Source organism: Delphinapterus leucas, chromosome 5, assembly GCF_059928025.1.
Source record: "Delphinapterus leucas isolate spDelLeu-1000000601 "Yukka" chromosome 5, BTC_Dleu_Yukka2, whole genome shotgun sequence".
In the NCBI taxonomy this organism is placed as follows: domain Eukaryota; kingdom Metazoa; phylum Chordata; class Mammalia; order Artiodactyla; family Monodontidae; genus Delphinapterus; species Delphinapterus leucas.
In genome coordinates, this window is record NC_143133.1 from 90,635,576 (window position 1) to 90,662,265 (window position 26,690).

The 26,690-nt window shown below is 41.1% G+C and overlaps 1 protein-coding gene across 1 annotated transcript; it reads right to left on the minus strand.

Moving 5' to 3' along the window:
• Positions 1-12,276: 12,276 nt before the first annotated feature.
• Positions 12,277-17,165, minus strand: CXCL9 (C-X-C motif chemokine ligand 9). Its single transcript, XM_022599449.2, has 4 exons — positions 16,937-17,165; positions 15,703-15,829; positions 14,345-14,429; positions 12,277-13,111 (listed from the first exon to the last, which is right to left on the minus strand). Exons 1-4 carry the CDS (start codon positions 17,100-17,102, stop codon positions 13,007-13,009), a joined length of 483 nt encoding a protein of 160 aa, XP_022455157.1. The 5' UTR covers positions 17,103-17,165; the 3' UTR covers positions 12,277-13,006.
• Between the last annotated feature and the right edge of the window lie 9,525 nt (positions 17,166-26,690).

Below are 26,690 nucleotides of genomic sequence, written 5' to 3' on the forward strand. Positions count from 1 at the left end.
GGTACTCATGAAATTATTAAGAAATAAATGTAAGCAATAAATCTTTTTTTTTAAACCCTTTCACAGATTTAAATTAAAAACATTGTTTTTGGTTGGTTGGATTAGTAAGAAAAAAAGCATCCTCAAAACAAAACATACTGAAATTATTTAATATAATTCCTGTCAAAATCGTAAGCTTATGTACTATGAATATTTAAGTCACTAAAATGTGACTTATTGAGTAAAACACTCAGGCCATGTCACAAGCTTTTACAGTATTCACAATCTGTCCTGTCAGGCACTAGGGTAAGTGTTTTTTTGGTTTTTTTTTAGCGCTACGCGGGCCTCTCACTGCTACGGCCTCTCCTGCTGCGGAGCACAGGCTCTGGACGCGCAGGCTCAGCAGCCATGGCTCACGGGCCCAGCCGCTCTGCGGCATGTGGGATCTTCGCTCACCGGGGCACAAACCCGTGTCCCCTGCATCGGCAGGTGGACTACCAACCACTGCGCCACCAGGGAAGCCCCAGTAAGTGTTTTTTTGTTTGCGTGTTTTCGGGGTTTTTTTGGCCGTGCCACTCGTCTTGCGGGATCTTGGTTCCCAGACAAAGGATCAAACCCAGCTGGCAGTGAAAGCGCAGAGTCCTAACCACTGGACCAACTAAGTGTTTTGAGTACAAAAATAAATAAGGCGTGGACATTTGCCCTTAGGAAACTCACAGACTAATAAGAGAGAGAAATAGAAAATACTCTTTTTTTTTTAATAAATTTTTTTACTTATTTATTTTTGGCTGCATCACATCTTCGTTGCTGCTCTCAGGCTTTCTCTAGTTGTGGCGAGCGGGGCCTACACTTCGTTGCGGCACGGGCTTCTCACTGCAGTGGCTTCTCTTGTTGCAGAACACAGGCTCTAGGTGTGTGGGCTTCAGTGGTTGTGGCACGTGGGCTCAGTAGATGTGGCTCGTGGGCTCTAGAGCGCAGGCTCAGTAGTCACGGCACACGGGCTTATTTGCTCCATGACTGTGGGAACTTCTCGGACCAGGGCTCAAACCTGTGTCCTCTGCATTGGCAGGAGGATTCATTAACCACTGCGCCACCAGGGAAGCCCACAAAATACTCTTAAAATGAATACATATGTTCTTACGATAGAGGAGTGGAAACAATAGGACAACATAGCCAGAGGAATCAGAATGTTTCACAGTTATGGTACCATTTGATTGAAATTCTGGAAGATGAGTTTTTTTGGAGAAGGGAAAGAAAGGCTTTCTACATAAAGAAAGCAGCCAGTGTAAAGGTGCAAAGACTTGAAAAAGTCTGGTGGAATTAAAGCATGACCAGAAGTCTGGGTGTGACTAATGGTTGGGAGGGGTGTGTGCAGCAAGGAAGGAGCTGAGGAAAATGAGTCGAGTGAGGTTATGCAGTCCTGATCTAAGGAGGGCATATGGGTCTGCTCATTTTACCCCCCAACACCCTGAAGCAGGATTTATTCTTTTTGATAGATGAGAAAACTAAGGCTGAGAGTGCCTAACTAAATATGTATTTTTTAGATGTTAAATAATGGCTATATTATATGCAATGCAATGTACATATGTTTAATGTATGTTAGATCAACACCAAGAAAACTCCATATTCATTTCTGTATTTAGTCTTGAATTGGCAAAGGAACTTTCCATCTTTTTCTGACCCCCAAATGATTTTTAACCTAAAGTGAATTATTCTAGAAAAGAAACTATCCTTTATAACTTTGCAAAAGAGAACCTATTATTATAAAATGGATCATAATATCTGGATTCAGATGAGTTAAAAATTTCTTATTTGAAGGAGCCTAGTCTAGAGGACTATTTTAAACTGTTTGCATAAGAAGCACACTCTTTTGACTTATATCTCTACTTGGGGTGCCTTTTTGGTAATAGTCTAGACAGCAGCTTGAGCAGTCTTGAGCCATTAAATCTTATTCCAAGTACATTAGTAGGAAGGAGGAAGGTGGGGAAGGGCAAAATGGTACACCTCCCAGCTGAACTAGCCCTACAAAATTTCCAAACAATATAGTACTTCTTTTTTTTTTTTTTTTTTTGTGGCTGAGTCGCTCACACACCTTGCAGGATCTCAGTTCCCCAGCCAGGGACTGAAACCGGGCCACGGCAGTGAAAGACTGGAATCCTAACCACTAGGCCACCAGGGAACTCCCCCCAAACAATAATGTATAATACTTCTGCATCTATCTCCTTGGTCAGAACTTAGTGAGATGGATAGTACTACAAGCAAGTCTTTGCTGGGTACAGTAAGGCTCTGACTAAAGGAAGGAGAGGTCATGTTTGTTTTGAGGAATAAGGAAAGGCTTCATGAGGATGGATGATGTATTTGAGATGTCTTGAAGGATGTGTACAGTTTTAATGAGAGGATACACAGGGAATAAATAAACAAGAACTCAATTAGGACAGGTAGTAATCTCCATAAGAGTTTATTAGTATCATTTATTTAAGAGAACTTTGTGGCATTCCTTAGGAAATCCTTCCTTCTTTATAAAATGAGAGTGTTGAACAAAGCCAATTCTCATGCCAACCTCATAACTTTATTATACTGCCACATGGATGTACGATTCACGTGATGATCAACCGAATCTTTCTTCAAATTGATGCTTAAGTATACACTATTCATTTAACCTTATCCAAAGCAATAATATCTGGGAATGATGGGTTTGATGTGCTGGTTATATTTTCTAAATACACATCAAAATAGGATGGAAAATTCTTGAGCCTAGCTAAGACCAAGACCTCTGCTTCCACATGAAGTCCCACCCTTTATTTTTTATGCTAATGTCTTTATTTATTTTATAGCTTTGTTAAGGTATTAATTTATAAGAAACTGGCCACAAAGTGTACAATTTGATGAGTTTTGATACATGTATGCAACCATGAAATCATCATCACAATCAGGGTAATGAGTATATCCATTATCCCCAAGTTTCCTTGTGCTGCACCATCCCTAGACAAACACACATCTGCTTTCTGTCACCCCAGATAAGTTTGCACTTGCAGAAATTTTATACAAATGGAATCATACAGTATCTATTCTTTTGTGTCAGACTTCTTTCACTTATAATTATTTAAAAATTCATCCATGTTGTGAGCATCAATAGTTTGCCCCTTTTATTTTTGAGTAGTATTCCATCATATGGATATATTGCAATTTGTTTATCTGTTCACCTGTTGTTGAATATTTGGGTTGTGTCCAGTTTGGGGCTATCAATACTTGCGTTCAAGTCTTTCTATGGATATATGTTTCCTTTTCTCTTGGTAAATGCCTAGGGGTGGAACGGCTAGATCACATGATAGGTTTATATTTAACTTTTTAAGAAATGCCAGTTCGTCTTTTGCTTCCATCATTCCACTGAAACTGTTTTTATCAAGATCACCAATCACCTTGATGTTGCTACGTCCAGTGGTCAGTTTTCATTCTTTAACTTACCTGCAACATTGGATACAGTTGGTCTCTCCCTCCTTCTAGAAACATATTTGGTAATTGGCCTTTAAATGGTCTCTCTGCTCCTTCCCTTGCCCCTGTTGTGTATTTTCTTGTAGTGGTGGCCAGGGGGATCCTTAAATAGATCCAGTTACTCCTCCAGCTTCTCTTCTCTCTCAGATTTAAAGCTAAAGTCCTTCGGGAACACAGAAGACCATTTACAAACGGACCCCACGTTAACTCTCTGGGCTCCCCTCCCTTTGTCCACTCTGCCCAGGAAAACGGCCTCTTAGCTTCCCTCAACATGTCAAACCTCAGGGCCTTCACACTTTCTGTCTCCTCTGTCCTAAGCACCACACATCTTGCTCACTCACTTTCCTGCTCTCTGCTCAAGTGACATCTTACTAGGGAGGCTTTGCCTGACCTCCCATCCTGCCTCCCACCCCACACTTCCTGCTTTATTTCTTCCATTACCCTTGTAAGCCTCTGGCATAATATGTATTCACTAGCTTAATTGTTTGCTGTCTGTCTTTCTGTGCTAGAATATGAGTTTAATAAGTCCCTTTTCTTGTTCACTGCTCTATACTCAACACTTGGAGCAATGCATGGCACATAGTAGGTAATCAGTTAATATTTGTTGAAGGAATGAATAAACAATTTCTAGTCTTCCAATTCTTCAATTGTGTGATTTATTAAAGAACTTAAAATATCTTAGCTATCCACAGACAAAATTTGTCTCAAAATCAGTGAGTGACTAACACGTGAATTCTAGTTATTGTCTTTCTCATTAGAAACCAATGGTGGTGACTGTGTTCAGAAAAGAAAGGCATGTGTCCGTTCTTTTCTAATTAAAAATTTTTTTAATTGTTAGATTAGCCACTGGAGGGAGCTCATGCTTTTCTTTTTAACAGGAAAATTACACCATTTGACAAAATGACTACATAAAAACTCAGCAGGAAACTGGTATTGGAAGAAATTTTAGTTTTCATATTTTCATTGGTTCTTTTTAATTTTTTTATTGTTCTTTCTTTTCCCTCCTCTTTTTCCAGCTTTATTGTGAGTTTATCCATAATTCCATCTACCCTTTCCTCCTTGTGGAGAGTGAGGACTATTGGGTCGGCCTTTGGACAAATCTATCAACCCCAGATTCAATAGGGACTAATTCCATCAACTTTCTTGGATTTTTTCTCTTAAACCACCGTAGCCAAGTTCTTAAAGTCAAAATGTTTCTCAAGAACCAGCTAATGGTTTATATCTTCTGTGTGGTTACACTTAAAACCTGAGAGCATGATTTCAGTTGGCTTTGAGCGAATGATTTTGTGAATAGAGAGAAGATAACCAGCTCCTTTGTAGGTAGACCACTGCACATTGTAGCACCATTTAATCTCATAATGGGTAACAGAAACAAAGACTTGCTTTTATCCTTTCGCCAGGTTTCTTGGGTGTGCCAGCTGAACCTGATGCTGTTCACTGCCTTATTCTGTAAAAATCTACTGTTACTGCTGGATTAATTTAGACTGTGTAAGACTATCAATGTGATTGACTTTGGGTGTTCCTGATTTTCACTGATTAAGAAATTTTCCCTCTTGGGGCCCCAAATCTCCTGATACCAGTAAATAATTTTTCTATTTCATGGGAAATAGGGTAGGCTGTGGATGGTATTTTTAAAGTTTTTAAGCAAGATATAAGATTTTGGGGTCCTTTTTCAAAAGACAAGTTACAATAAGGGGAGAGAACATATAATGTGTGTAAATCCCCTGTTTCTTTCTTTGCTTATAAATCATGCTTGCTTGCTTTTTTAAAAATTTCTATAAATTTTTAGGAAGAAAGCTGTTCCTCTGTAACCCAAATGACATGAAAGTTGTGGAGGGATGTCCTCGAGGATCTACAACCTCGAGGATCTTATTTATTTCAGGAAATAAATAAAAGTGGTAAAACCACCTCTCTCTCCTCCCCTGAAACGTTCTCCTGGTTATATCCTCAGAGACTCAGTTACAAAAGGAATAACATCCCTGCTTTTGGCTGTCCCCAACCTGAGGGACCCACAGGGGTAACTGGACAATTGGAAAATCCCACCTGCAGGCAGAAAGGTAGGGCAATGTGAGAACTACCTGGACATTACTTGGCATTGCTCTTGATAGGGAATAAAGAAAGAACGAAACCTTTTTGGAGTCTTCTAATTTCCATCTCATGTTATCAAAATAATCTAAGACTGGAGAAGTGGGCTTTTCACATTTCGGCAGTCCTAAACTAGTTCCCCATGGCAGTTTATCTTAAAATACAAGTGTATTTAAAGGAGTACAGGGAACATCATTGTAAAAGGTGGTCAAGTTAAGGTATCCAATTAGCAAAAACTGTGGTGTGCTGGGCAGAAAGCTGAAAAGAGATCATGTTTGGGGAGCCCTTAGAGAAACCTTAGAGATCATAGTCTCTCATGCTTCAGTTTGCAGATGAAGAAGAGGCCATGAGACTTAAGGCTACACAGCCCATTGGAAATTCCCTGGTGGTCCAGTGGTTAGGACTCCCCGATCCCACTGCATGGGGCATGGGTTCGATCCCTGGTCGGGGAACTAAGATCCTGCATGCTACGAGGAGCCGCCAAAAAAAAGGAAAAAAAATTTTTTAAAAAAAGGCTACATGGCTCATGAGTGGCAGGATCAGAAATATCTTCCAGTCTCTTGGTTTTGAGGCTCTTGGCTGTCCTTCCATCTGGAAGGTTTCTCCCAGTGTTAAAAGTATGTGTTTGGGGTTATAGGAGATAATCATAAAGATAATAGCAGCTAATACTTATTGATTAAAATAAAAAGTATATTATATGTAACCTGTGTCATTTGGGCTCTCTGGGAAGCAGGCACTGAGACAGAATCAGATGTGCAAGAGGTTTATTGGTGGGACCCTTTATAAAAATAAAAGTGGGAGGAAGCAGAATTGAGCAGAGACTGCCTCAGACTTGGATACAGATCTGTCAAAGTTTTAGTCAATCCAGTGGGGAGCTCCTGATGAAAGACTGCCCATCTGGGCGGAAATGACCAGGCCCTAGTATTTCTTCTATACTCAGTCATTGGCTGGAGGCTGCCCAGTAAGAGCGTGGTCCCAAATCTGGGGTGAGTCCAAGGTGCTGCTGTTGGATGTGGTCAGCTAACCACCCTTATTGCAGCTGAACAGTAAGTTCTTTGTTGAAGGGTGATCCAAGCAGCACATCTCCATGGCTGCCACATAACCCAAGCAGCCCAAAGTTCTGTTTGTCTGGAGTTACCTTCAATATCCAAATAAAGTGACTTAATTCCCCCAATTATTAGAAATCTAAAATCTTTCCCAATATTTTCAGAGTCCCAGCCAGGCTGGCATTTAAAACTGAATGTGTAAGGCAGGGAGGGATAAACTGGGAGATTGGGATTGACATGTACACACTACTATATATAAAATAGATAACCAGTAAAAACCTGCTATACAGCACAGGGAACTCTACTCAATACTGTGTAATGGCCTATACAGTATGGGAAAAGAATCTTAAAAAAAAAAAAAAAGAGTGGATATATGTATATATATATATAACTGATTCACTTTGCTGTATACCCGAAACTAACACAACATTGTAAATCAACTATACTCCAATAAAATTTTTAAAAAACCAAACTGTTACACAGCAGTGTTTTAAAGCTGGTCATCCCTTAGATGTTCAACTTTTTGGTTAATTCTAAATAGTTTTACCAAAACGGAATAGCAATTTTTGTCCCCACTAACAGTGTATGAGAGTTCCTGTTGCTGTGCACTGTCATAGACAAGCCATATTGTCTGTTTTATCAGTTTTAGCCATTTTGGTGGGTATGTAGTCATATACTGCTCCAACTTCCATTTATATTTAATTAACTATAAATAAAGTAAGTATAGTAAGTAAATCAACTATACTCCAATAAAAATTATATATAAAAAAAAGAAAAGCAAGCAAGCAAGCAAGCTGGTCATCCCACCACAGGAAATTTCTCATTGGTCTTCTCTACCTTTACTCCAGCCTGCTGTCATTTTTACAGTGGCATTTTACTCCCATCTCCTTCTTCTGCCTCTCTTTTTGCTGTTTCAGAATTCCCAACACCCTCCCTAGCTGCCAGAGGTCATTTCTATTCCCTTACTATTCAGGGAAATTTAGCTTGCATTTGCTTTGACTTCTATTCCATAAAAACTCCCAGCCAGTCTGGCCCTAATCAAAGTCTCCAAACAAGAGACATCTGCCTTGAGCTATGTTCTGCTGCTTTTAATACTGTAGAAGTGATTGCTGGCATTACTCTTTCTAAGTAACAACACTTTTTCCCTCTCTGTTAATAATTTACTTTGTCATTTCTCCTCTCACACTTATAGTTTTGATGTTAGTTCCTCCTTCTATTGGAAGTTCAGGTTGTCTACTCAGATGGTTAAGGAAAGCTGATGGTAGGTGACTGGGCCCACTTGGTCCTACACTCTACACAGAAGACAGAGGCCATGGCCTCATTCCCTGAAGATAGAGGTCCCAGCAACTTTTTTCTTTTTTTTAAGCAAAAAAATTCCTTATGAAAATAGTCAACTTGAAAGAGTAAAGTGAAATAGTATATTTAAAGGATGAGATTTTAAAATTTGTATACCAAACTTGTCTTTTTTAAATAAATAAATTTATTTATTTATTTATGGCTGTGTCAGGTCTTCATTGCTGCGCACGGGCTTTCTCTAGTTGCAGCGAGCGGGGGCTACTGTTCATTGCGGTGCGCGGGCTTCTCATTGCGGTGGCTTCTCTTGTTGCAGAGCGTGGGCTCTAGGTGTGCAGGCCGCAGTAGTTGTGGCACGTGGGCTCAGTAGTTGTGGCTCGCGGGCTCTAGAGCGAAGGTTCAGTAGTGGTGGCGCACGGGCTTAGTTGCTCTGTGGCATGTGGGATCTTCCCAGACCAGGGCTCGAACCCGTGTCCCCTGCATTGGCAGGTGGATTGTAAAGCACTGTGCCACCAGGGAAGTCCATTATATAGCAAACTTTTAAAGAAAGCAAATAGTTATGTATTATAGAACTTGACACGTTTCCCTGTAATCTTTTACCAATTTGCCCCAGTCCACACTCTCATTCACACACTTAGGTTTGATTACTCATTTGTGATTTACTTACTTCCTTAAAATGTAGGATCGGGCTTCCCTGGTGGCACAGTGGTTGAGAGTCCGCCTGCCGGTGCAGGGGACACGGGTTCGTGCCCCGGTCTGGGAAGATCCCACATGCCGCGGAGTGGCTGGGCCCGTGAGCCATGGCCGCTGAGCCTGCGCGTCTGGAGCCTGTGCTCCGCAACGGGAGAGGCCACAGCAGTGAGAGGCCCGCGTACCACACACACACAAAAAAAGTAGGATCAAAAACTCTCCTGGGAACTTTAAATTAACTTGCCTCAAAATGCCTCAGGTGACTGCCTAATTAACTCATTATATGTAAGAAAGGTTGCTTGTTCTCCCTTCTCACCTAATTTCATCCTCTCTATACCAGCCAAAAAACAGTGACCGTATTCTAAAGCACCTATGATTGCAGTTTCTCTCCTTATCTTCCTTTCTAATAAGAAAGCAACTTTACATCTTCCTAGGAGGGATAAAGAAACCTCAAATAGCTTTCTCCTAATTAACTGACCAAGAGATCACTGGCATTTCAATTTAAACGTATAGCTTACAGATTTAATATTTTCACTGATTACCCATTGCTCTAATATATAAAATTTGTTCCAATACAAACTGCTTTCTGGTATAGCAAAATAATTTAAATTTTAAATCAGAGAACAATTCCTAAGAGTTAAGGTCACTTTACAACAGGGCAGTCACAGGGAGAGGAATTCAGTGTGACTGGGAGCATTCTGGGATGGAAAAGCAAGACTTGAATCATATATAGGTGGGAATCAGTTAGATGGGGGTGGGAGGTGAGTGGAGCAGGTAAATAAAAGAGCATGAGCAAAGCTGAAGGCGGAAGTGAGCATGGTAAGTTTAGATGTCATGACAAGAGTAGTTCAGATTGATTTGGAAAAGACATGAAAGAAAATTTAGGGTAAAGCATATGTCAATCAACTGAAAAAATACCTATTAAGTGCTTCCTAAGTACCAGGCACTGCTCTAGACACTATAGATGCAGTGGTGAAGAGAATAAACTTTTCTGTAGTCAAGAAAATTATTGTTTGTGGTGGGGTGGGGGACAGGAAATAGCTATATAAATATTTTTAAAAGATAATTTCAGATTGTGATGAAGTTAGATTGATTTATCTGATAAGGGAGAATGAAACAGACCACAGCTACCAGATTTTTAAAAATCGTGTGCCTGGGCTTCCCTGGTGGCGCAGTGGTTGAGAGTCCGCCTGCCGATGTAGGGGACGCGGGTTCGTGCCCCGGTCCGGGAAGATCCCACATGCCGCGGAGCGGCTGGGCCCATGAGCCATGGCCGCTGAGCCTGTGCTCCGCAACGGGAGAGGCCACAACAGTGAGGGGCCCGCGTACTGCCAAAAAAAAAAACAAAAAACGTGTGCCTTCTAGGTAAAATTGGAACAGGCATCCCCTGTATGGATGTTTTATTCTTTTGTTAGTTTGTTTGCATTATTATTATCTTCCACATGAATTCCTTAGTAGGAATCTTTTTCTTTTTAAAAAATATTTATTTATTTATTTGGCTGCGTCAGGTCTTAGTTGCGGCATGCATGTGGGATCTAGTTCCCTGACCAGGGATTGACCCCGGGCCCGCAGCATTGGGAGCATGGAGTCTTAACCATTGGACCACCAGGGAAGTCCCCTTAGGAATCTTTTAAAGCCACTTGCCCATTTTGTCAAGATTGGCTTAGTTAGCAGTCTGTCTTATTATCCCCATGATCCTGGTTCTAGTTTAGAGTTAGCCATAGAGGACTTTGCCCACATAAGTGGCAACCCATTGTTGCAAAGTGAAGGAAGTGACTGAATGAGGGTGCATGTCAATCCCTCCCAGGTAAGGAAGTCTCACTTTTTCCACAGGAAATCTGTATGTGACACAGGCTCACCTGACAAATGCATTGAGTGAAGCTGCCAGTATCAATTGCTGACTTCAGATTTATAGTAAATCTTCACTTCTTTCTTATTTTTCAGACAAAATATGTTACAAATACTCTAATTTTATCTACCCCATAGGGTGTACACATCCCACTTTGGAAAGCACTACAACAGACAGGGTCTGGGGAGAGGATGGTTATTTCACTAAGGGTGATAAGGGAAGGAGACTGTGAAGTGACATTGAAGCTGAAATTCAAATGAAGAGGCAAGAACAGCTGTGCAAAGAAGAGTGCTTCAGGCACAGGTGTATCAGTTAGGGAAGCAGAGTCGCTCTGAATATTAAGGGATTAGAGGATTTACTATAGGAATCAGATGTTACACAGATGAGGGAGGATCTTGGGAAATGAAAGTCTGGGAGGATAAGTCAAGGGACTGGAGAAAGATTCACTGACCAAACCTTCGGAAGCACTGGTACAGTTATACACATAAGAGTTTGTGAGAAAAATCCGAGAAGCTAAGACTGTCCGGCTGCCAAACTGGGACTGCTAGGGACCTATGGGAAGCTATTGCTTCTATGTAACTACTGCCTCTCTAGGTCCACTTCCAAGCATCTGGTGGAGGACCTGGGACCATTGTTGGTCACAAGGCCACCAGTCATGAAGACAAAGTGAACTCAGAGGAGAGCAAGTGCAAGCTGGGATCCACAGGATCCACCGTGTCTGTCACTAGATCTAATCAAGAGTAATGGCCGGGCTTTCCTGGTGGTGCAGTGGTTGAGAGTCCGCCTGCCGATGCAGGGGACACGGGCTCGTGCCCCGGTCCGGGAAGATCCCACGTGAGATCTGGGCCCGTGAGCCATGGCCGCTGAGCCTGCGCGTCCGGAGCCTGTGCTCCGCAACGGGAGAAGCCACAACAGTGAGAGGCCCGCGTACCGCCAAAAAAAAAAAAAAAGACAATGATGGTCTGGACTATGGGTATAAAAATATAGATACAGAGAACTGGTCAGGCAGGCTTTTGATCTCATTTCTCCAACCTATTTTTTCAGTCCTGGAAACATTTCTCTGTGTGTATGAGATGTGAAACACCCTCTGTTGCGAAGAAAGTGCAGCAGAGGTAAATGGTCGGGGGAGGTTGGGACTGACCCTGAGGACTTGCTATGCACCAAGATCTATGCTGGGCCTGTTCCTCACAACAATCCTGGAGGAGGAACTTTGTGTACAGGGAGGTTAAAAAGTGTGCTTGAGCCAAGGTCACACAGCTAATAAGTGGTGGGATTGATCTTAACTCAGATATCTCAGAAGCCAGAATCTTAGCTCTCTCCACAGCATACTGCTGTGTCTCGGGTTAAGGTCCTTGTGGGCTTTGTCATGTTCACCATCAGGAGCTGCTACCTGCTCAAATATCACACATATCTGGCCTCTCAAGTGTATCTCAAACGTACAAGGCTGGTATTCTCTGTCCACTCCCAACCTTCTTAGAGACTCCATACTGCATAATACCTCCAGCCCAAGTTTTCTGGACTCTGGAATAACTTATCCTATGTTTGGGTCTCCATAACTACTTGAGGCTTTATAATATTTAAACATATATATTTTTAGGTTATGGAAAAGAGTCAGGACATTTTTGGTCTCCTGGGTATATTCTTATTGGAATAGCATCGCCCTTGAGGATTAGGAAATAAATTGCATACCGCATAAACTCTTGTAAGTCAATGTTGTTATAAGGTATTGTCAAATTTTACGCTGAAGTTTTTTTATGTCTCCAAAGAGCACTTTAAAGAGCTTCCATGTCTTTATCTCTATTACACTTTATTTGAGATGAAACCAAATGAATAAGGACGCATGAGAATTATTGTTACACGTGCAATAGTTGAGGTACATGTCTGAGACATTAAAAAATCAAGACTTGTTTTCTGATCAGTGGTGCATTTATTGATAGCATTGTCTTTTAACAAAGAAAATATTTCAGACTACAGGGTATATATGTCAATACTGCTTTGCACTTAATTATTTGCTTAGAGAGTGTACATGTATATATAAATGGTACAGTTATACACAGCACGAATATCTCAGATGCATTGTATGAGAGGCCCACAGGCAGATTCAAATACAGATGCTGATGGCTATGGCAGCTTGGTGAGGTCCAGCTCGATTCCAAACTGCTCCGCTTACCAGCATGTTCCCAGGCTGGGGCCTGCTGACGTGTGCCTCAGGATATTCTCTGGAGTCCTGGGAAGCCTACAGTTGTTCTTGCAGGCAGCTGTTGTGTGTGGGATGCGGTTGTGAGGACATTTGTCCAGATGTGGGCGTTACTGAGATTGTGGGCTTAAGCATGATGAAATTCAGCTGGTCAGAGGTGGAAGAACAAAGACAAGCTCTAGCCTCTAACAATTCTTCACATCTGGATTTTAAAAGCAACTTTCTACCTTTAATTACAATTTCAAAATAATGCTTTAAATGTTCTAGTTCAAATCAACAAGCTTATGTATTAAGATGCCATCCCTTTTTGGAATTATTTCAGTATAGTTAGAAAGAAACTTTTTAACACAAAATACTTGCTGGTAAAATGGTATCTCATGTAGTCTTCTTTTGAGGAGGATGTAGAGATTTTTTAACTTTTGGAACTTTCTTGGTTTTTTTATATTTTCTCCCTTTTTTTTGCTTTTTTTTTTGGTTGACCTGTGAGGAGACAGAAAAAAAAGGGTAATGTTTCTCTATCTTACCATTTTTCCTTCCTTATATTATATTTGGACTCTCCAGACTGTGGTCTTTCTTTATCCTCAGAACCAGTTTAAAGTTGCTTCAGTCTCAGAGGGGCTCTTTTTGATTCTATTTCACTCACTTTGATGAGGAGGCAGTAGCCTTCTGACTGGTTCTCTTCTGTCCGTTTTCTGGGCTCATTACTACCCCCACTGCAATCTTGCTTATGACCCACCTGTCCCAACTATAGTTTTCTGAGGTTGGTACTATTATCATCCAATGTTTACAGATGAGGAGACTGAGGCTCGGAGCGGGTGACTTGCCCAAAGTTGCACAGCTAGTATGTGGCAGAACTGCTAGTCTGTCAGAGTCCAGAACCAAGTGCCCACTACATATTCTGTGGCCCTCTTCAAACTTAACCCTTTAGCACATCATGCAGGATTCTTCCCCCTTTCCTGGTCTACTTTTCTGTCTCAATCCCTTCACTCCCTCTGCACAAACTCCAGCCACATTACCCGAGGTTCCTGGAGCACAGTGAGCTCTCTCATGATTCTAGTCGTTTTTTTCATGCTGCCCTTACCCTCCTGGTGAACTACTTATCCTTCAAGACCCAAATCAAATGTCACCTGATATAAAAAGTCTTCCTTAACCCTTTCTTCCTGTCCCCTCACCTCTGGCAAAGTTAATTACTCCTTCTTCTATTATCTTCAAGATTCTTGTGCATATATTTATTTTATATTTTTCACATTGTACTATAATTAATTGTTAGCAAATTTGCTACAGCAGGAAGGGACTTTATTACCTTTATTTATTTATTTTTTTTGGTTGTGCCATGTGGTAGTTCTCCAACCAGGGATTAAACCCGGGCCCTGGCAGTGAAAGTGCCAAGTCCTAACCACTGGACCACCATGGAATTCCCTACCTTATATCCTTTCTATCCTCACTGTCTACCATTCAATACACATTTATTGTATTGGATAAGAAAGACAAGCTGCCTACCCTCATGGAACACACATTCTAGTGGGAGAGATAGACAAGTGATACTGTAAGCAGGACTACCATTACACCTCAAGGTGATGACATCATTCTATGAAAAAAATAGGAGCACAATAACATGAACGAAGAACGTATCCTTAAAGGAACTACATGATTCTTTGTCCTTCAAAGTTAATTTCTAAAAGAAAGAAAATTTTGTTCCTTTTTTTCACCAACCTGTTTCTCCCACTTTTTAACCAATTCTTTCACATCTGTTGAATCTGGGTTTAGACAGGTTTGATCCCCATTCTTCATTGTAGCACTACCAAAGAAATAGCGACAAGATTTTTTTTTTACTTTTAATAATTTAAATGCTTCATCTTATCCACAGAATTCAGTTCCCCAATTAAAAATGTATTTGTGTCATCACTATAAACATCTGAGACTTCCAGTCTTTTTCCTGCCTTTTCATTTTTTAAGTGACTGAGGGGACTTAGATACATTTCTAGGATAGCACATAACTCTAAGTTTAAAAAATCCAACAGGTATATGCAATAGGAGAAAGTTAAATCTAAAGATAATATTAGTTCTGTTATGATGGAAAAAGCTATTTATGTTTAAGTGAAAATATAAATTAGACAAGTTGCCAATATATCTACTTTCTTTTCCCCCAAAACAATGAAAATGAGCATGAATTTTGCTAAATTTTCTAGTGAAACAACTTAAAACATAAATAAAATGTTTTCCTAAGACAAGATGAACAGACTGGTTGAATTTTTAAAATTACATCAGACTCTCCAGGAACAATTTAAAGACTTTTTTCTTTAATTTCTGTCTAATCTAAGAATAAGAGTAGTCATTCTATACATCATCCTTGATTTAGTTTTCAAAAAATTTACAATAGGCATATCCTTTAATCTAGCAATTCTAATCTCTAGAAAGGTATTACTAATAGGAAAGAATTAAAGACACAATATTGCTACAATAGCAGTTTGTTTTCAATAGCAAAAAAATTGGAAATAACCTACATTTAGGTGTTGGTCATATAGATTATGGTACATCCACATGATAGAATAAAATTTGGCCATTAAAATTGACATTATTAGGAAAAAATGATGTTATTACGGAAGATTTACTGACAGGAAGTGTTCATTATATAGTGTTAATGTAAAAGCAGATTACAAAACAGTATGTAGTGTATGATTTTATTTTTGTGCACATATATTGTGTGTATAAATATATATATATATATATAGCGTCTATATGTGTACACACAAAGCCAATGGGGGAGATTTGGAAGACTATATGTAGAGAGATTAACACTACCTATCACTAAATGGTAGGATTATAGACGATTTTTAATTTCTTCTTTTGGGTCACTTACATTAAACATTTTCTACAATGAACATGTCATCTTTGGTTCCTAACCTCTACCAGAAATTGCTTGTTTTTTTAGAAGAAAAGGAAGAAGTAGACTGGATTTATGGAGGGGCAACTGTCTGCGTTTTAAGTGTCTGAATGGGCAAGTATTCTGAGGGTAATACTCACACTAAACTTATTGCTGGAGCATATGTGTTGGATGAGTTTTTACTTACATGATTTCAGTTTTCTCACAAGAAGGGCTTGGGGCAAATTGTTTAAGGTCCTTTAAGGATTTTGAATGGATCGTCCCTGGGCTGGTGTTGATGCAGGAACAGCGTCCATTCCTCATTGTTGGAGTTCCTAAGGGAAAAAGAGAGGTAGAGAACATTGATTTAGAGCAATGTCTCAATTTAGGCGATCCACCCAAATGATACATTTGACTTAGTCGTGATTATTACTATCACTTACTGAGTGTCTGTTAATCATTACCACGAGATTTTGAGTAGGTGTTATCTCCGTTTTATAGATAAAGAATCCAAGGTTCAGAGAAGTTAAGTAAAAAACAAAGCCTTTCAGCTTTTAGGGGACAAGTGCAGGGTCTCAGCACAGGTTTCTTTGGGTCCAAAGGCATTACTCTTAACTACCATATTTTACAACCTTAGGAAAAGGGATTTTTATAATATTCAATAAATGTCTATCACAGGTCAGATACACAGATACCTAATTCATGTGTGCTATGCAGACCATAGTATCTCAAGCAACTCCCAAAGCCATTTTTTATCTGACCTTAGTGAAATGGAGGTGGTACTCGTTTCAACAAAAAGCTCCACTTACAATAACTAATTACCACCACCATCCTGATCTTTCCCACTGCCTTGGTTTTCAGTAGTACTTTAAACTTTTGAAAATTCTTTAAAATACACTATCTTCATTCCTTAATTTTTTCATTTATTCAACATACATTTACTCAGTACTTCCTATATGCCATACATTGTATAGTAGGTAGAAAAAGCATAACTATAAAATTTCCATTTTACAGCTGAGGAAACTGAAGTCTAGAAAAGTTCATTAATTTGCCCCAAATAACAAAGGAAGTTAGTAAACAGATTAGGGACAACCTCTCTGATTATTGGATACTTAATTTGTTAACCACAGACATAGTTATCAAGAAACACTGTCAGGGTGACAAAAATAATTTAGGAGACAAAGTCTTCCATCTCATTATCACCCAGCTCAACAAACATTTATTGAACACTTACTCTGTGCCAGGAATTCACACACGTGGACTGAGAAGACTTGTATTTGACTTGGCAGGTCCAAGATATGAACTTTGGATAACTGACAACAACTGACTCACCTCACTTTCTGATGCACACAAAGCAGTTACCCTTACTGGCAAATCAAGAGACTTTTCTAGCAGTTCACATCTCTGACTTTACTAACCCAATATAACTCAGAATCCCTTACCTTGAACTCCAATCCGAGTCAGGAAGATGATACCCAAAAGGAGAGAAACACCACTTTTCTTCATAGTGGTAGAATGGAGTTGTTCCTGTATTTGTTCTACTGAGTCACTCCTGTATTTGATTTTAAGCCTGAGAAATTCTGTAGAGAACATGCTCTTGGAAATCATATTTATTTAGGAAATCCGTTTCCCTCCTAAAATCTGATTGGCTGGTTGTCTTAGCTGATCCAGCTAAACTGACCACAAACTTAATTGTGCTGGGGGAAACCCTACTCTCTGATCCAAGGGAATTTCTGCATGCTTTATATCTTTCCATTTCACATAAATGGGTAGTTTATCATAAGAGATGTGAAACCATCATCACTGGCAGCCTTTAGCACACTCACAGCTGCTCACCTGGATGAAGAATAAGTTATATAATGAATATAATAACATCATACAAGAAGGGCTGGAGATGTGGTTTCCAGATGGGAAATATTAAAGTCCAGATAAGTAAAACACTCTTCAAATTTTCTTACTGTTTGTAGAATATCTTTATGTATAATATATGGCCACATTTATTTTTTCTTATATTGCTTACCCAACAATCAAAATACATTAAAAGGCATCTTAATTAATTCAGGGACTAGGTAATTTCCTACTGTGGTAGGCTCTTTTTGTTTTTTATGTCATTGCTGCTACAGATTATTATTTTTTTAAATAGATAGAATAATGGATCAGTTGAAAATAGACAATGGGTACTACATCAAACTTTAAAACTTCTGTGTATCAAAGAAAACAATCAACAGTGAAAAAGCAACCTATGGAATGGGAGCAAAACATATATCTGATAAGGAGTTAATATTATATGGAACTTCTACAACAACAAAATCCAAATAACCTGATTAAAAAATGGGCAGACTCGAATACACATTCCTCTAAAGAAGATATACAAATGGGCAATAAGCACATGAAAAAAGTTCAACGTCACTAATTGTTAGGGAAATGCAAATCAAAACCGCAATGAGTTATTGCCAAAGACCAGCCGAACGAAGAAGACCAAACCAATCAGAGCCAGAAGGGAAGGGGTAAGGACCTGAAATAGCATCGACAAATGGGGTCAGAAGGACCAAGACTACTGCTGGTTGCAAGGCAAATTTTATTGTGCTACAGTTGCAGATTATATAGACTAGAAAAGGGAAGGTTGCCAGACGGTGGTTTACATTATCTGAAGACTGTCTCGGCTCAAGGTTAACTTCCCTGGGAGAAAACCCATAAACCCAGAATCATCAAAAATAACCTGCAAGTGCAGGGGGGAGACAGCTTTGCTTGTCTCATTTTACATTCTTTCTGATCTCTGGACCCTGGTAATTTATCTCCCATGGAATGGAACAAGGAGGGGAACAAGTAGGGACAGTCCCTTCGAGCAGCGGCAGCATGCCTGGCACGTCCGCAGCCTGCTCTCATGGCTGACTGCTTCCCACAAGTTGTCACCTCATAGACACCAGGATGCGACTATCAAAAAACAGAAAATAGGGACTTCCCTGGTGGCGCAGTGGTTGAGAGTCCGCCTGCCGATGCAGGGGACATGGGTTCGTGCCCCGGTCTGGGAGGATCCCACATGCCACGGAGCGGCTGGGCCCGTGAGCCATGGCCGCTGAGCCTGCGCGTCCAGAGCCTGTGCTCCGTAACGGGAGAGGCCACAACAATGAGAGGCCCACGTACTGCAAAAAAAAAAAACAACCCAGAAAATAACAAGTGTTGGCGAGGATGTGGAAAAGTTGGAACCCTTGTGCACTGTTGGTGGGAATGTAAAATGATGCAGCCATTATGGAAAACAATATAGAGGTTCCTTAAAAAATTAGAGGGTTCTCAAAAATTAAAAATAGAATTACCATATGATCCAACAATCCCACTTCTGGGAATATGTTCAAAAGAATTCAAAGCAGGATCTCAAAGAGATATTTGCACACCCATGTTCATGGCAGTATTATTCACAATAGCTAAGAAATGAAGCAACCCAAATGTCCATTGACAGATGAATGGATAAAGAAAACGTTGTATATACATGCAATGTAATATTATGCAGCCTTAAAAAAGAAGGAAATCTTGTCACATGCTACAACATGGATGAAGCTTGAGAATATTATGCTCAGCAAAATAAACCAGTCACAAAAGAACAAATAGTCACAGGAAGTATCTAAAGTCAAATCTTAGAAACAGAAAGTAGAAAGGTGGGTGTCAAGGGCTGGGGGAAAGGGTGAGATGAAATTAATCCTTAGTGGGTTTAGGGTTTCAGTGTTGCAAGATGAAAAAGTTCTAGAGATGTGTTATACAATAATGTGAATATACTTAACACTACTGAACTGCATATTTAGAAATGGTTCAGAGGGTAAATTTGATGCTACATGTTTTTTACCACAATAAAATATAATGAGTAAGGGATCAGTTGCACGTAATGAAAATCCAAATTAATAGTGGCTAACTAGATAAAAGTGTGTTTCCCCAAACAGAGGCAGGTGACTAGGGCTTATACGGTGGTTCTGAGAGCTCCATGAGGTCTCCCAGGCTCCTTCTATCTTGTTGCTTTATCACCATCTCTACATTGCTGCCCTCATGCATGTGGCCAACGGGGGCTTGCCACCATGTCCACTTTCAAAGTACAGCTTGTTGGGAAGGCAGAAAAAGGGCATGCCTCTCATTTCTTCACTTATCACTTGTCCATACCCTGGACAAGAATTTATTCACATGGCCACAGCTAGCTGCAGGGAAAGTTAAGAAATGTGATCTTTATTCCGGTTGATCCACTAAAATTTGAGGGTTCCAATACTGTAGAACAGTGTTTCTCAAACTTTTTTTTCATAATTGCTTCTCCTGAGATAAATTAGATCAAATTTAAATTAACATAAATCTAAATTTAATTTACTTTCTTCTTAAAGAGAAAAATTAATTAAGAAATAAAATTTTGTTGGGTAGGGTTGAACTTTGGTGGACCATAAGTCATTGTAATATCTAAGATTTTTTAGCCCCCGAAGGAACCAATTTTCTGTCCCCTTGAGGGCAATCCTTCCTCCCCCGCATTGAGAATGCACGCTGTAGAGTAGGAGGGGAACAGATACTAGCATTTTCTGTTACACAATGCACATTTTTGGACTGGTTTCTAGATGGATTATTATGCTTAAATACAATATTAAGAATTATTTTTGAAGAAAACTTGTGGTGATCTTTGACACAGCTTATTCATTTGTTTATGTTTAATTTTTGGTAATGACTGTGACCACGGGTAGGGTGGAGCTGGGTTCAGGTCCCAGCCTTACTACTTAACATCTGTGTGCCAAATACTTAACTTCTATGAGCCTCAGTTCCCTCAGCTGAGAAAACTATTACTAACCTCACAGGTTGGTGAAATTAATGGCAACAAGGAATTTCAACTGCAAAACACCATAGAGCTAGTGACCATTTTTTCTAGCAAAGAGAGTTAGATGGAACCTTCTTAGGATAAAGAACAAGGCCTAGGGCTTCCCTGGTGGTGCAGTGGTTGAGAGTCCGCCTGCCGATGTAGGGGACACGGGTTCGTGCCCCGGTCCGGGAAGATCCCTACATGCCGCGGTAGCGGCCAGGCCCGTGAGCCATGGCCGCTGAGCCTGCGCGTCAGGAGCCTGTGCTCCGCAATGGCAGAGGCCACAACAGTGAGAGGCCCGCGTACCGCAAAAAGAAAAAAATAAATAAAAAGAACAAGGCCTAGAATGGTCTGCCCTTGCCCACCTTTCAAGTCTCTTCTTGCATAACTCTCTGCTCCACGAACTCTGCTTTTCCTCCTTCAGTTCCTCAGAGGGGCAATGCTTCTTCCCATCACACTCCTTTTGCTCGTGCTATTCCCTGCCTGGAATGCTGTGCCTAATCTGCCTCCCTATCCTACTGCTTAGTAATTTACCCACCTTAGATTTCCAGGTTAGCATGTCCCCTGGGGAGACTTCCCTGATCCCCAGACTTGGTCAGGTCCCCCACCATGTGATTTCATGGCACTATGCGCCTCTCCTCATTCAAAGGACATGCAAGGCAATGTTACGTTATCTGCTATCTTACGGTGAACATCGCCTTCCACCACTAGAACAGGGAAGGCTTGTGAGGGTCCATGCCGGCGCGCAGTGCCGAGCGCAGTGCCTGGCACTCAGTAGGCGCACAGTTAACACGTGTGCATCAGTAGGCCTACAGTTAACACGTGCGCAGGGAACCAGTGAGGGAACCGAGGCCCCCGGCCTGGCTCCGCCCTGCGCGCTTCTGGGGTCATCAGGTGTAAGCACACGGCGCATGCCCAGCCAGTCAGTTTACAGAACCTTCGGTGGGGAACCTGCCGTCGCAGCCGGAGCATCTTGCTCTGCTGGTGGCCCTGCTGGTGTTTCCGCTACCTGCGCCGCTCCCACCGTGAAGCACGTCGAGAAGAAAGGTAGTGGCTGTGCGCCTCGGGATCTCTCCCCTCTGCCCCCTGCGTGTCCCCTCGACCCTCACCTCCCAACCCGAGGGGGTGGCGCTTCCCCGAAGGACGCCGGGAGCGGGGTCTGCTTTGCAGCTTCCACGCGAGGCTTGGGCTGAGGCCGGCGGGACTGTTGGCCTCGGAGGGGCCGGGCCAGGTCTAGGAGGGTCGTTCGGCCTTGGGTCGCCGTGACTGGGACGGAAGTCTACCGAACGAGAGGAGGAGGTGCTGGGGTCATTTAGGAGTCACTCGAGGTCCAGTCTTATTTTTTTTATCCGGAGGTGGCGAACTTCCTCCGGTTGCCGGCAGGACAGAGGCCGGCCGAGTGGTCGGGCTGCGCCTCATGCGGGGCGCGGAGCAGGTTTGGCCCTTGGGCCTGAATGCTGGGGCCGACGCCCTCAGGTGAGGCGCGTTGCTCGCTTGTTTCCCAGGCCTCCTATTGGAAATTGTCCAGACAAGGCTGAGAGAAAACACGTTTACGACCAACCGAAGGGGCGTTTATGACTAGATGGGGCATTTAGGGGAAACAGAAACCTGGGGAGAGGACACTGCGGGCAGTTCTCACAGCCCTGGGAAGGAAGCCAGGGATTAGAAGCCCCAGGGAAACTAACAGATAATTGCGTTTCCCTTTGGATGGAGTCTTAACCTCATTTGCCTCCTGTCCCCCGAGGCACTAAATGCTGATGTCACCCTCCCGGGCAGAGCAGGGTTCTGTTTTCACATGCGCTCGCCTGCCTCCCTCTTTCGTCTGTTTGGTTATGGGGCCAGTGCTGTCTGTTTGATTATATACACAGCATGACCCTGCCGCGGTGAAAAAATCTGAGTCTTCCCTTTTACTTTGAAAGGGGAAGTAAGTTTCTCTCATAGTGAAACCCCCAGGCCTGTTTGAATTTCTTGCCTTGTGGACTTCCCCTCCTCTCAGCAGCTATTGCTAGTATTAAAGGATGCTGACTTGAAAAGACTTTATTTCTTGAAAGCCTCAGAATCCCCTACTTAGCATTCTGATTTTTCTTCTTTGCTCTTTTCTCCCCATGCAGGGAGTCATTCCTTCCTTCCAAAGTATTACAGTACGGGAAGTTGCCTAGAAGCACATCATAGCTGGAGGGGTGTGAGGGGTGGAGTGGGGTTCATGTCCTGTCTGTGTCTCAGGTAACGAAGAGAAAGGAGCAAGTTCTTCCTTTAATGATCTTAATATCTGGCCTCCTGGTTTATGATTTTTTATCTAAAGTTTATGGAGTGGATTAAATATGTGAAGAAACTATCCTGAGAGGGAATGTCAGTACATCATTTAAAGGACAGCTGCAGCTGAATGCTGGCAGTGACACATTTTTGCTCTATGACTTTTGGCAAGTCAGCTTATAGTCTGATAAAATGTAACCGTGGTTATTAAGAGGCTGCTGCCTAACTTGAAAAGAAAGAAAATATTTTTGTTTAACATATCCACGTTAAAGCGATTTACATGCAGATTGCTTATCTAAGTAACTTTAAGTAACTTTACAAGAAATAAAAATCCATGTTCTTGAAACCCTCCATTTACTGTTTATCATTATTTCATTCATCAAGCTTTTATTATGATCGTGCTAGGACACAAATATGAACATCAGTCTCTGCCCTCAAAGAGCTCACAGTTGAGTGAAAGAGAGCAGCATGTAAATTAGCAATTACTGTGGAAGAAGTGGTATGATAAAGGATTGTACACAATGACTGGAGGTGCAGGGAAGGTCACAACTTTGGCTCATGGCCTCAAACACAGTTTGAGTTAGGTCTGGAAGGAGACTTGGTTGGAATTAGTTACTAGGGGAAGGTGGGCGGCAGGAGGCATGAAAAAGTGTGCTAAGTTTTAGAAACTGCAAGAACTTTGGTAAGGGCGAAGGGTAGAGTGATAATGGGGGAGTGGTGAGAAATGAGGCTAGAAATGTAGCAGGATCCAGAGGATGAAGGGCCTTGTAAATCCCTGTGTGGTGAGGATACATTGAAGGATTTTACCCAAGGGAGTGACATGAGAACATTCACAAACACATACACACGCATATACACCTATATCTAATCTGCCTCTTGTTAATAAACAATATCATTTATCTTATTTTAACATTTCCTGGTATCTATGTAGTTTATACATTTTAAAAATGGTTCTTGGTATTTGTAGTCTGTTTTTTCTCAGTGCTGGGCATTGTAGTTGTTTCCCTTGGTTCAGTAGTACAACAAGTACTCTTATTTTTTCAGAGATTTTACTTTCTTGGGATATTTTCCTTCTTTGGAAGTTTAGAGACAGAGGTTAAAAACATTTTTATCTCTTTTGTAACATTTTAACAGTTTGCTTGTCAGAAAGATTGGACTAATTTTGTAATGCCTTCATCAGTATATAGATGTACCAGTTTCCCAATTCTCTTGTCATTTGTATTTACTTTCATTCATCTAACATGTGAAACTGGACGCCTGAGATCAGTGCTTATTTCAGTTTTTTTACTTATTGACAGTTTGCGTTGGCTTAATATCTCCATCTTCAACCTTTTCAGGATGACTTGTCAAGTGGAGTCAGGGTGTTGACTTTATAAATACATGTCATTTCTTTACAGATTTTGAATAGGAAGATTTAATCCATTTTCAGTTAAAATATCTGCTTTTTCTATTTTGTTGCCTTCATTTCTTGCATGTTTCTTACACAATTTTTTGAAGTATAACACGTTATATGTGCTGAATAGTGTCGCCCCAAATTCATATGTTGAAGTTCTGCCAGTATCTCAGAATGTGACTTAGAGATAGGATTTTTAAAGAGGTAGTTAAGTTAAAATGAGGTCATTAGGATGGTCCCTAATCCATTGTGACTGGTGTCCTTATAAGAAGAGATTAGGACACAGAGATGTACAGAGAAGACCATGTGAAGACACAGGGAGGAGATGGCCATCAGCAAGCAAAGGAGAGAGGTTTCAGAAGAAACCAACGCTGCTGACTCCTTGATCTTGGGCTTCCAGTCTCCAGAATTATGAGAAAGTAAATTTCTGTTGCTTGAGCCACTCAGTCTGTGGTATTTGGTACACAGCTCTAGCTAAATAATACAACCTGTATACAGGGAAAAAAATGTATATGTATAGAAGAGTGCACCAGTGTGGCTCAGTGAATTTTAACCAAGTGTCAGTGGCATGACAGTACCCTTCACTTCTTCCCCAAAGGTAACTTGTATCCTTGGTGAGTTTTGTCATTTTGAACTATATAAATGGCATTACACAGTATGTTCTATTTAGTGTCTCATTCCTTTCTCTAAATATTATATTTGTGAGATTCATCCATGTCATGTGTGCAGGAGTGGTTTGTTCAATTGCTTTTATAGTATTCTGTTGTATGACTCACCATAAGGTATATATCCAGTTGATGGACATTTTGATTGTATCACTAGGAGTAGAATTGCTGGTTCATAGAGTGTGTATGTATTCAGTTTAAGAAGTTGTACCATTTATCCTTCTACCAGCAGTGAATGAGAGTTTCATTGACCCTACATTCTCGCATATATTTCATATCAGGCTCATTGTTTTCTTTTTATCTTATATTTTTGCTTTTAATGGTTTAGAAGTTTTCCATTTTTATAAAATACTGACGTCTGTTTATTTCTATAAAATATAGATATTCCGTAGTTGATTGTTTCAAACTATGAATTATTGCCTGATATAAAGTGTGGACTTAAGTTACTTGATCTGCAAATTAATGTCTAACTCTCCCACTGAAGTTTGTTAAATAGTGATTTTTCTCTGTTACAATAAGATAGTGACTGGGGCTAGAGTCATCTGAAGGCTTTACTGGACTGGATGCCCAAAATGGCATCACAAGCCTTCTCCACATAACCTCTTTCTTCAGCAGTATAGCCCAGGCTATTAAACGGCCCCTGAAGACGCCTCCATGTGGCTTGCCTCTCCAGCAATATAGCTTAGGTGGTGGCAGCTTCACCTCTTTCTCCCTCCATCCTTTCTTCCTCCTCTTTCTTCTTCACTATGTAGTTACCTTTACCAGTGTTCTCTACTTTTTCATACTGTTTCAATTTATTGTCTAGTGTCCTTTCATTTTAGTCTGAAGGACTCCCTTTAGCATTTCTTGTAGGTCAAGTCTAATGGTAATGAAATCCCTTAGCTTCTTTTATCTGGAAATGTCTTTATTTCTCCTTCATTCCTTTTCTTTTTTAATTTTTAAAATTTATGTATTTTTGGCTGCATTGGGTCTTCGTTGCTGCGCACAGGCTTTCTCTAGTTGCAGCGAGAGGGGGCTATTCTTCATTGTGGTGTGCAGGCTTCTCATTGCGGTGGCTTCTCTTGTTGCGGAGCATAGTCTCTAGGCACGTGGGCTTCAGTAGTTGTGGCATGCGGGCTCAGTAGTTGCAGTGAGTGGGCTCAGTAGTTGTGGTGCACCGGCTTAGCTGCTCTGCGGCATGTGGGGTCGTCCCAGACCAGGGATCGAACCCGTGTCCCGTGCATTGGCAGAAGGATTCTTAACCACTGCATCACCAGGGAAGTCCCTCTCCTTCATTCTTGTTGGATAGTTTTTCCAGATGTAGAATTCTTGGTTGACAGAATGTTTTTTTTCTTTCAGCATTTAAAATATGTCATCTCACTGCCTTCTGGTCTCTATGGTTTCTGATGAGAAATGGACTGTTATTCTTATTAAGAGCCTTTGTATATGATAAGTCACTTCTCTCTCAGTGCTTTCAAGGTTCTCTCTTTGTCTCTGAATCTTGACTATTTGATTATTATCTATCTCTTTGAGTTTATCCTGCTTGAAGTTCACCGACCTTCTTGGATGTGTAGATCCATGTGCTCCATTAGATCTGGGAAGTTTTTGGTCATTATTTCTGTAAATATTCTTTCTATCCCTTTCTCTCTTTCTTTTCTCCTTCTGGGACTTGCATTATGAGCATATTACTTTATCTGGTGGTATCGCATAGGTCCCTTAGGCTCTGTGCTTTTTTTTTTTGTGGTATGCGGGCCTCTCACAGTTGTGGCCTCTCCCGTTGTGGAGCACAGGCTCCGGACGTGCAGGCTCAGCGGCTGTGGCTCATGGGCCCAGCCACTCGGTGGCATGTGGGATCTTCCCAGACCAGGGCATGAACCCATGTCCCCTGCATCGGCAGGCAGACTCTCAACCACTGTGCCACCAGGGAAGCCCTGTGCTTTTTTCTTAATTTTTTTTTTCTGCTCCTCAGACTCCATAATTTCAATTGCCCTATTTTCAGATTTGTTGATTCTTTCTTCTGCTGGCTCAAAACTTTTAATAAACCCCTCTAGTGAATTTTCCAGTTCAGGTTTTTACTTTTCAGCTCC